We start from the raw sequence: 12015 nt of genomic DNA on the forward strand, positions 1-12015 counted from the left end.
ACCGGTCATCCTTGGGCATGTACAACATTTCTTCGGTTAGCCCTTTAACCCCAAGCCCAAACTCAACTGATAAAACATAGAGTCAGTGGGTGGTATAATTAAAATTGTTCTAAATGAGCTAAGTTGGTGGAAATTAAATTAAAATAAAAAACAAATTACAAAATCCTAGGATAAACATCTCTAATAGTGTTTTTCCCGTGAAGTTCCCCAAAAGGGTGTAGACGGCAGAGATGATGACATATGGTAGAGACAGTCTGCTTACACCCCAGCGCAGACTGTGCTCGGCAGGCAGATCTGGAGGCCTCCGGTTCATCAGATTGGAGGCATCTATCTGCTTGCCTTTGAAACCCAGCATATGGGATGCCAAAGGAGCGGCGGCTTTGACTGAAGGAAACAGTAGCCAAGTAGTCAGAAATCAGAAGTAAGCAAGATGCCAGGTTAGGGGGGGGAGATTGAAGTACCTTGAGATTATGAATTGGCAGGCCAGCCCGCGGTACTAATGACAACTCTATAAGGGTGGAGGGATCCATGGAGATACAGGTCTGTGAAATGAATCGGGATTTAAAGGATTTGGTTTCCATGTCATTGAGGAAAATGATTAAGGAAAAATTCTGAGATGAACATCTGTAAGATGCTAAGCTTTTAGTGATGTGGTAATCCCACTTATATGTTCCACTCGGAAGATTAAGTTCTTTAAGAGCAGAGCATATGGTCACCGATCTGTGTCACTGCGTTTTGCCAGGATTCATAAACAATCCCAGGTCCGACTAGGGCTAACGAAGCATATTTCTATTCCAGGTTGTACAGTTTACGTTTTTTCTTTTATTAGTCGTACTTTCGTCTTGATGGGACAAAATGTTAGCATTATATACGGGGAAAAGAAAAACGGAAACAGGATTCTGTCAAAAAAGCCATGACTACGTGTATTAGATCCAATACACATAGAAACTGTATGACTTGGGACAAGTTGCTTTCCTTCTGCGGGCCTCCAGTTCCTCATCTCAGGCCTAAATGGTCACTAAGAAACCGTCAGTTGAGTGAAGCTAAATGCTGCAACAAACAACCCCAAGTCTCGGTAATTTAATACAATAAGTAGAACAAATGATTTTTGCAGTAAAGCTCATTCATATCACAGTGTACAGGTGGCAGCTTCTCACTTGATGATGCAGGAATCCAAGCTTCCTCTATCTGGTGGCCCCATCACCCCTCAGGCCTCAGAGCATCTGGAACTCAGAGTCCTTCCCCAGACACTTTGTATCCAGTCAGCCAACCAGTTAAGAGAGAGGGTGGCGGCTGCCTTTGTATTTCTCGGGGGCCAGCCCCAGAAATGGCACAGATCTCTTCTGCTCACATCCCATTGGCCAGAATGAGTCATGTGATTCAGCCTCCGTGCAGGCAGTCTGGGAAATCTCCTAAAGCTGTGTGTCCAACAGGGTGCATCCACCCGGATGAACGGCTAACCAGTTGGTGAACAATTAACCAGGCTGAACCATAGGTCATACCTTCTAGCATGACCTTTCTATTATTATTTTTTTATTCCAGCTCAAGAAAATTTTTAAACATTGAAAAAGATGTGCAACCAAATTATTTGTTTTTTGTTCTCTGTACGTGTTGTATTTTACTATTGTGTTTTTGTTTCGACTTTAAATGAGAATGTGTTCTTCAGGAAACACAGAATGGGCACACATGATATCCTTTAGTAATTTGTGGAAAGCGTGAGGCAGATGCTTGCAGCTTGCCGGACAGAGAAGTGCGCCATCGTTTTGTGAAAGTTCAGCCTATAGGAATATGTATCTGCCAAATAGATTAATAAATAGGAGGGTATTCATACCTTAAAATATTTTTTCAGTTTTTCTAAATAATTTACCATAGAATCACTTTAATGGACTTCTCCAAGTAAAAGTATTTATTTAAAAATTCTGAATGAATTAACAAAAAGGAAGAGAGGAGGAGATACTTAAAGTCAATGATTTAGAGCCAGTGCCAAGTAGAAGTTACATGTCCTAAAGATCTAATGGAAATTAATAGGAAGAATATGACTCCCACTGTGAAACTCCAAATGACTTATTTTGGACGCATCTATATTACCTAAAAGTAGTATGCCTTCACAGTCCAACTAAGGCCAGAATTGTTCCTTCAAAGAATCCAACGTGCCAGTTTCCCACAATCCCCAAAGACAAAACTTCACAAGCACAGCCTGATCCAGCAGATTGGAAACTTGAAGGGCCAGAATTGCTTTGCACAAACTCTTGTAAATAGTTGCTTTGAAACGCAATATTCTTCATGCTTAAGTTTCACAGAGTGCTTTAATCATAAAAGATAGGCATTTGGGGGTTCCCGGGTGACCCAGTTGGTTAAATGTCTGACTCTTGGTTTCAGCTCAGGTCTGATCTCAGGGTCCTGGGTTTGAGCCCCACGTCCAGCTCCATGCTCAGCGTAGAGTCTCCTTGAGATTCTCACTCTCCCTCTCCCTCTGCCCCTCCTGCTCTTGCCCTCTCCCTCTCTCTCTCTCTCTCTCCCAAATAAATAAATATTTTAAAAAATATGCATTTGGTCATGTAGCAGCTGCCTATGACCCCTCTATCATGTTCCTATATAGGCCTGTTATTTTCTCTGGCTAACTGAGCTTAACCAAGGCTCTGCGGTTTAAATAAGCAGAGTAGCTCATTTCAGTTTGCTGGTACAAACACTATTTTCAAAATATAGGGCTGTTCACCTTTTTCGTTACAGTGTATAATTGACAGTAAGCTTCCTTGGCAGAATTAGGCATTTCACATTAGCTTTAGAAGTGCCATCAGGAGTTATGATACGAAAACTTCTCACACCAGATTGAGCAACTTCCTTCACCGACCTGGTTTGGAACCAAAGTACTCAGCGTGTATCCCGAAACTCTTACGAAACCAGCTATTGTATTTCCTTACAATTACATAGTAGCTGATTTTACAAGCTAACCAAGGAGCCATTGTACCCTAATCAGAAGCAGGTCATTGGGGGGCATGGAATCTCAGCTCAGTATAATGAGTTTAAACTGCAAATTCTTTTAGCACTGATTAACTGCTGAACTCCCAAATCATGGAGTTGGTACATAGCTCCTGAAGCCTGAAACCTTTGAAAATCTATGTCAGTGTGGAGAAATTTCTAGTTTTCTCACATAATGGTGTGTATTTTCCTCCTTTGCTTTTCTAGAATGATATGAACCACATATTTATAAGTAAATCTCTCTCCCTCAAAATCATCCTGCATTTTCCAAGTTCTTGAATAAGTGTTAAGAGACTCTTTGACTTTTCTTTTCTTTTTTAAAGATTTTATTTATTTATTCGACAGGATAGAGACAGCCAGTGAGAGAGGGAACACAAGCAGGGGGAGTGGGAGAGGAAGAAGCAGGCTCATAGTGGAGGAGCCCGATGTGGGACTCGATCCCATAACGCCAGGATCACACCCTGAGCCGAAGGCAGACGCTTAACCGCTGTGCCACCCAGGCGCCCCTTGACTTTTCTTTTAATCCCAAAGCCTTATAATTCATACATTTGAATTTAGAGATAGGAAGTTAAAATCGTGCTTGAGTTAATTTGCATACATTATCAATGACTTAACTGTATGGACAATTTTAAAGTGCTTCATTTTGTTTAAGTGAAGCAGATAAAAGTGTTGAGAAAGAAAAACAGAATACCAAGTCATTACTTTATAGGAAGTATTCCACATAGTGTTGCACAAAGAAGAGTTCTGTGGCGTGGGTTGATGGCCCTCTGCTAGGAGAGCAATGTGGGGAAAACTCATGCTCAACAATTTTATGGCCTCTTTATTAAGGAGTCCTACGTATATATCAGTTTCAGTTGGACAAATCCATCTGTGTGAGTGTTTGAATATCCATAGCTAAAAATGCCCTATTTCCTATTAACTCAATTCAAAGAAAACTTTTCTTCATCATCAATATATTAATAATAACATAACTAACATTTATTAACAGGAATTAATAACTTTTTATGCCAGACACTGGACCAAGTACTTAACAAATGCAACAACGTGAGGACTTTTTTCACCCTAAGTCCTTTGTGTATCATAAAGCTTGAAGGGATAAGAGACTCACTGATCCGCTGGCTCCAAATGCTTTCTCTCGCCAGAGAACCGGAAGAGGGCGGGAAGGCATGGCGCCACCTAGCGGTCATCTCTGGCAGGAACGTTGGGCACTATGGCTAGACGGGAAGCAGGAAGGGAAGTGTGAACAGAAGGGATCCAGAGTTTCAGTGAGAGAACTGAAAGAGAACACCTTTGTAAGTGCTAATAGAATAGAAAGAGAGGGGCAATTTTTAAAAATCTTACTGTAGTTTATCAATATATAACCTTTAAGGGTTTTGAAAACACAAAAAAAATATTTTTAAAATTACAGTTCACTCTTGAACAACACGGGGTTCGACTGCCTGGACCCACTTACACGTGGAATTTTTTTTTATAAATACAGTACTGTAAACGTATTTTCTCTTATGATTTTCTTAATAACATTTTCTTCTCTCTAGCTTACTTTATTGTAAGAATACAGTATATAATACTGTATAACATACAAAATGTGTATTAATCGACAGTTTATGTACTTGTAAGGCTTCTGGTCAGTAGTAGGCTATTAGTTGTTAGGTTTGTGGGGAGTCAAAAGTTATAAAAGAGTTTCCACTTGGGGGGGAGTGGTCGGCACTCCTAACACCCAATACTGTTCAAGGGTCAACTGTACATTTGGGTGCTATACATTTCTCTTAATGTCCAATGTAACCAACTGGGTCTCTAAGATTTGTTCAGTTTACATTTATATATCTCATTTAATCCTCAAAACAACTTTAAATATTATATTTTTTTAAAGATTGATTTATTTATTTGAGAGACAGAGAGAGCATGCAAGAAAGGTGGAGGGAGGGGCAGAGAGAGTCTTAAGCAGACTGAGCTGAGCTCTGAGCCCAATGTGGGGCTCGATCTCATGACCCTGAGATCAGGGTCTGAGCTGAAACCAAGAGTCAGATGTCCAACGAGCTGTGCCATCCAGGCACCCCATCATCATTTTTTAGAGGAAGAATGAGAAATAAAATTCTTTGGGGTTAAACTATAAAATTCACCGGATTGTTTGTTACCTCAGCATTACGTATTTTATCCCAATTACCATGCTTCCCAAGGTCACATAGCTAATAAGTGAAAAGACTAGGAAAATCCCAGCTCTTAACCACTATGCTATACTACCTTCTAAATGGGTCCTATCCATCCCACTTCCCAACACACAGAACTTTTATGGTAATACACAGCGATGAAGAGTTTTTGTGGTGTTTCCTATACTATAGTCTCAGTGGTTGAGCTCTCCAGAACTAGAAAATAAACTCTAAATTCAAGTCTCAGTTACTTCACATGTGCTTTCTGCATCAGAAGTGATAGTATTTACTTAGAGGAGAAGAAGTCTCCTCTAAGTCTTAATAGCTTGTCTTGACCTCAAGGCTCAGGGTGAAATAGGAAAAGTTCAAAATCATCAGTTTTTTAATTAAAATCTCATTTCTGTTTCTAAGTTATACAACAAGCAAAGGAAACATGTTAGCTACTCTATTACCCACTTAGGGTTTCAGACCAGCTTCAAAAATATCTTCTTTAGATTAGATGGCAGTGAACTCCTAGACTTTTTTGATTGGAAATGAGTGCGCCCTTATTCATAGCCTATTCTTTCTCAAGAGCTTTCCAATTCCTCTGTCTTCCACCTGCCCTGCTGGCATTCAGTACTTGGTACCTCCACTTAAGTCTACAAGAGAAAGAAACAGATCAGAAATAAAAATGAGACCTATTGATTTGCTGCTTGCCCATATCATACGACAATTATTTATGGTTTTGTAAGAATGGGCCTTTTAACTATCTGAGTTACTGCGTTATGTGGGACCATCTTTTATTCATACTCTATTTATCCCAAATAGCCACCAGTACTGGTAATGTTGCTGTCCAGAGAACAAGATAAAATATGTGATGATTCCTTTTTCTGAATGAGGACACATGTTCCTTCAATCTGCTTTGTGACTTAATCAATGTGGCATTATTAACAAAGCAGAGGATATCATGAATCACTCAGAAAGAAGAGTCTCGTAATTTGCATCTCATTTCCCAATTGAGCAATCAGCTGTAGATAACATTCCCACCAGAGCACTTTAGTGTCTTAGGAGATTGCAGAGTTGAGAGGACATTTGCAGACTCACACAGGAGCTTGTAATTCCAACCTGCAAACCAAGTAAACCATGAGAATACCTTCCTTGGATCACTGATCCCCTGGGTTATAGTTTAGGATTCCTAAGCCTCCGTGGTGGGTTCTATTCCCATTTGCTTCCTTCCTACCTCATAGTAGTTAACTTCTTGGTGGATCAGTCTCTTGAAAAGACCTTGAGCATAAGGAAAGCTTATTGGCAATGCCTCACTATTACTGAAAAACCACTCAGCTTCTAACGGTGAGGCATTAGCATCCCATGAAAGGCTGGGCCCCAAATCTTATTGTCCGAGTACCGTGTGTCGGAATTCTGAGACACTGTAATCAGTGGGCAGAAATAGATGAAACAAATCAAAGAACTTGCAGCCCAGCTAAAAGAAAACCCTAAAAGCAGGAAAATTTACTACTGGGCAATTTAGAAACTTAAGGAAAAAATAAGTTGGATGGCCAAGGTCAGTTATGAGCCTTTGACAGCTCTTCTAGAATGTCTTCATTCAGTAAAATAGACAACGTTAAAGACTACATTTTTCACCTCTAAAAATCACCATTAATCTTAGTATGTTTGATTTCTGTTTGCCGTTCAAGCTCACTAGTAGAATTTTGGGGCCTTCCTTACATTTTTTTTTAAAACGGAGATTGTGAATTTGTTTTGTTTTGTTTGTAGCAGATTGAGTAATAAGAGACCATTTTCCTTCTTCTATTTCTCCATGCCAGTGAGCAGTGTTTTTTCAATGCAAGGGTTCTCTCTCTTGTTCCCACTGGACTTAGAGTGATAGAGTAAGTTAAGTGGTTAGGACTGGGGAATAAAAAAGAGAATTGATGCAGAAACTTTTTAAACCAACTCTGCATAGTTGAGAATGTGTTTCTCTCCTAGTCCACAAGGTTATAAAGCCTTACCTCGTTTGCGATAACCTTGTGCCCAGACATGTCCCCAGTCCTTCTTGCCCACACTTGGTTTCTTCTGTCCTGGCAAACTGAAGGTACAATTCTAAGATCTGAGTGGGCTGACCCTCAGCATTCTTTATTTCTCTCAAGACTTTATTGCAATGACCTTCATTCCTTGTTTTATGTCTGATTTAGAACATTTTATCATCTTACCCTGTATTACTTCAGTCTTTTTTTCTTTTTTAAATCATCCCAATTAGAGATTACCAGCAGTTCTGTTGTCTAAAAGCCTTAAAAATTTCGTGTGGGAGGGACTCGCATTGGATAAGACTGTCTTCCTCAAAACATGCAAAACCTTTGAGTTTTCCAGTTACTGGAACAAGAAATGATATCTATAAACATCTATTCAAAGGTTGTATTGTGCATTTTTTCCCCATGGGACTAGAGTGCCTAGAATGCATCATATTTCTGGAGAGATCTGTAACTCAGAAAAGCCTAACAAGGTGCTTGGATAACTTCGTATCATGAGATTTGGGGATCTGCTTTGTGGCAGTCATCAAACCTTATGTGAGATTCAGTTGCACAGTATGTCAGGCATCTAGTCTTTCAGCTCAAGTAACAGCATTAACCGCTGGAGGAGGCACCTGGGACAACTTCCGATTCTGTGCAAGGTACACCGAGAGTCAGGGCACCTGGCGTCTGGTAGGCTCTGCCAGAACTCTAACCTGATGCGTGGATTGGGCAAGTCATCTCCCTGGATGGCAATTTCCACGTGTCTAGGTGGGGAGGTGGACTAACTCTGGTTTCCACCCTGACCTGGAGACCTGGCCTTACCCACCACCAACAGAAGAGACTCTCTGGAGTTGGTGCTCTGGAATTTGATTTACTTAGAAATGCTTCTCAAACATTCTGCTGTCTGCCAGGTTACAAATCATTGTAGCAGACACTCTTTAGGGTGATTTCTAGCTTTAAAATACTGGGTTTCCATTAAATGAATATTCTCTGCAATTGGCAGAATCTGGATCTGCACAAAGTGTTGGTCAAATGAATGAATATATCATCGTACTCTTTTAAAATACATGCGATTCATGCCGTATACAAATGAAATGACTTATTCAGAGAGCCTATCACAGTAGTGCTGGTTATATGATGGATACTTCTAACCTCATAGTATTGCAATGAAAATTGGTGGAAATAATGGCTGGGAGCATTTTTCAGGGTGCTTGTCACATAGTGAACACTTAATGAATTAACAGGTGATAGGATGGTAATACAGTGATGTTGGTTATGAGATCCAAGTATGCCCCACGGGCCAGCAGCATCAGTATTGCCCGGGAGCTCATTAGAAATACAGAGCTCAGGCTCCACCCCAGACCTACCGAACCAGGACTTGCATTTTATAATGAAATCCCCAGGTGATTTGTGTGCACATAAAAGTTTGAGAAGCCCTGATACAGAAAAACAACCTTGGGATTCATCAACATGATGGAAGTCCTGCTACCAGTAAGCAAGCCAAGGAGCTAAAGTCACACCCAAATCAAAAGACACTGAGGCCAGTTTCTTTTGCCTACACCTCTGACCTGGAGCTGTTCAGGCTTCCTGAATCCCACAGAGTTATTCATTTTGTCATCCAGGCTGTAGCGGAAAGCCTTTGCAAAACACATTTTTGTGTCTACCACGTAGCAACAGCACTGTAATTTTGGTTTTCACATTTTTAATTATTCAGCTGTTTTATTTGTCACCATTTAGGGAATTATTACAAAACTTATGTCTACAATGCTTCTGATTAATGCATATTTAGGCAACTAAGCAGATGTAGAATGGGTTGACTTCTTTGATAAAATTAAACATTGATGAAACATGTATTTGCACAGCAATAATGATGCCAGCATTTGTATAAATAATAACACATCTATTTCCCTAATCATCTAGGAAAAAAAAAAAACAACAACAGTGAGAGTTGACAGAATTACCAAATATGTCTCACTTCTTAGGCAGATTATTTTTGAGTGTAAAAGTTTTTTTTTTATGTGAATAAAGTTATGCTAATTTATAGCATCTATTAGCATTTTAAAATGAAAGAAGTGTCTTTGAGCAGAAAACAATGTGGATGAGACCTGAAGCATGTTTCCAGGATATATCATAAGTTCCAGAGCTTCTTTGTCCAGCGTGGAAAGCTGCATGTTTTATAATGGACTCCTCCACAGTACTGTAGTTTGATTTTATACAAGATGTATTCTGAAACCCAGCTGAAGTGGTGCTATAAATAAAATACACCTTTGTTTTCAACCTCTTAGCATCGCTGATATTGGGGTCTTTCTTATCATTGATGGCACATCCCAATTTGATTGGCGGCATTTTTTTATTTTTATAATCAATGGGAAATTAAACTCAATACAGTAGGAGATCAGGACCCCCAGTGAACTTAATCACAGTTCACAAGAAACATCAGTGTGAGGAAAACAAATGGGACAGAAAGGAGACATTACCCCCACCATATTCAAATGAGAAGTGGAGGTGGACAAATGGAAAGAAATTAGATTAAATAAGAAAAGATTCCATGGGTTTCTGTTTTCACAGAGCCAGAGAGAAAAATCATAGAAGAGGCGAGAATTTAGCAGAAGGGCAGGAAAGAGGAAAAGGGGAGATGGAAGACAAAAGGGGAGGAAATAAGGCATCAAGATGGAAAGTACAGCCAATACCTCCACTATTTTGGTCATTATTTTCTAGGTGTGGCATTCAATTTGCTGCTCCCTTTTCTTAGTCCACACACTGGTCAATAGAGCTCCCAGAGGCTGGAATGAGGGAGGCTTTTTCTGCATCTTTTAGGAGGTATTTGTTCTTCTGGCCTACCCAGGTGAATCAATTATCCCCCACATTCTCTCTCCTCTGCTTCCTACATTTTTCCCAGTCCCAAACGTCCTGGGAAGGCTTAAGTGATTCTTATGACTTCTGTTTGTTTGTTTGTTCTTTCAGGTGATATCAAGATTATCGAACAAATCTACGGTCTCACAGGTATGGCTTTTTCCAAAGACCAGAACATTTATCTGAAATCTGTAGGATTTCCAATAAATCTGCCTCCCACTTCAGGGTTTTATGTATTTATTTTCTACTTTCCCTGATACACTTCCTAATGAAATGTATCGACTGACTTTCTGGAGTTTGGAACAGAGACGTATTGAAACTCATCTCTCTATTTAAATGTTATATTGATGTTGAAAAGTAGTTGTCACCAGAACCTGCCCCAAGTAGTAACGTCCTGAGGCACTGATCTTGGAAGTACATTTATTATGTTTAAAACTAGTAGCCAAATGTTTTCTTGTAGGCATCCAGTTGATGGTGCAACATGATTATCCATGATCCAAAATTTTAAAAAAAGTGATTCAGAGATATTCTGGAAGTGGTTTCACTTGAACTCTTAAGGCAGTCCCAACTTTCAAGAATCCTCCAATTTCACAGAAAATTTTCCCAAGAAACAGTGATTTATCAGATTTGTTACCTAGATTTTTACTACCAATAATCCAGTGAAGGGAATCCTATACAAAGCTCCTTGCCTTGCTCAGTCCTCTCCTTGAAGCAGAACCCAACACCCTTCACACACGTGTCTACACACAGACACGCATACATACAAAGAAACACATATCCAATTACATAACACAAGTCAAAGACATTGATACTTTACTGAAGATAGTTGGGGCTCAAGCAGGGTTTACTTTACTTTTAATACTATTGAGAAACTTCTTAAAAGCCCTTAAAACATCTCAGTGCATTCAGCTGAGTTTCTCTCTGGCAGTAGTTGTCTTTTCTTTCTCATCTCTACAAAATCCCTCCTCAGGAGCTGACAAAATGGTTATTTTGTTTCAACTCTTCTCAACAGGCCGCCTTTCCTCAGGACTATTCCCTTTCCCCCAGGCCATTCCTATATTCTCTTTCGCATGAAGAAAAATTTAGCTTTCTTTCGGATTTTCCAATTTGAATTTCTCACCCCTTCATAGCAGTCTGAAAATGAACATCCCTTTCAAGAATGCGACATCTTTAACTTTCAAAAAAATTATTGGGTATAATTAAGGCTTAGGTTCATTTACAATATCAAAACCACCAGAATAACAGGGCATTCAAGGTAATAGATGTTTATTTCTCTCTCATGGACAAGGCCAGAGGTGGGTGATATAACTGTGTCAGTAGGGTCCTGAGCTTTTTTCTTTTGGATTCATTATCCTCAATGCCTGGCTTCCTTTTTTAAGATCTTCTCATTGTCTAAGATGGCTGCTGGAGATCTCTCCACTTTATCAATAGTCCAGACTTGAAACTAAAAAAAAAAAAAAAAAGAAAGAAAGAAAGAGCAGGATAGAGGCACCCCTCTTCCCAGATGTCTTCCTAAAAGTTCCTTTTAACCTGTCCACTTGCATAGTAGCACCCCAGAACTTAGCTTCGTGGCCAAACCAACTGGCAAAGGAAGCTGAGAAAGGAGATCTTAGGGCAAGGTGCATAGTTCTGTTAACTAGCAAAGAAGGGGAGATTATGTAAAAAGAGAAAACCAACACTCTCTGTAGCACCCACCTTGAGGCAAATGTTTCCATTTTCTTCAAGGTCATCATCATCACCACCAGGACAAGCATCTGTTAAGTACTTCCAATGCACATGGTTAAGTGTTTTAATGTCCATTATCTAATAACTATTTCCTCACACCGTTCCCCATTTACAGGTGAAACCAAGGATTTAAGCAATTATATTACTTGACCAAGTAATAGGTAGTAAGTCTCAGGATTTCTAGGACTGTGTGACCAAAAGTCTATATCCAGCCACTAGATTTTATTTTGCTTCCCCTGTAGTCATAACAGGTTTGATTGAATCTAGTCACCTGTGAGTATAATGTTATGAGCTAAATTAGAGATTCTTTTGCCTATGGGATAAAA

The 12015-nt window shown here is 39.7% G+C and overlaps 1 protein-coding gene across 1 annotated transcript in view; it reads left to right on the forward strand.

Annotated features, from left to right (window-relative positions):
- The window catches only part of KCNH8 (potassium voltage-gated channel subfamily H member 8), a 361687-nt gene that overhangs the window by 320937 nt on the left and 28735 nt on the right, over positions 1 to 12015 (forward strand). Inside the window, exon 12 of the mRNA XM_026496942.4 lies at positions 10076 to 10114. Within this exon, the coding sequence (XP_026352727.2) occupies positions 10076 to 10114 (39 nt within the window). The remainder of the gene's footprint in view (positions 1 to 10075; positions 10115 to 12015) is intronic.

Source organism: Ursus arctos, unplaced genomic scaffold (genome assembly GCF_023065955.2).
Source record: "Ursus arctos isolate Adak ecotype North America unplaced genomic scaffold, UrsArc2.0 scaffold_20, whole genome shotgun sequence".
Classification (NCBI taxonomy): Eukaryota; Metazoa; Chordata; class Mammalia; order Carnivora; family Ursidae; genus Ursus; species Ursus arctos.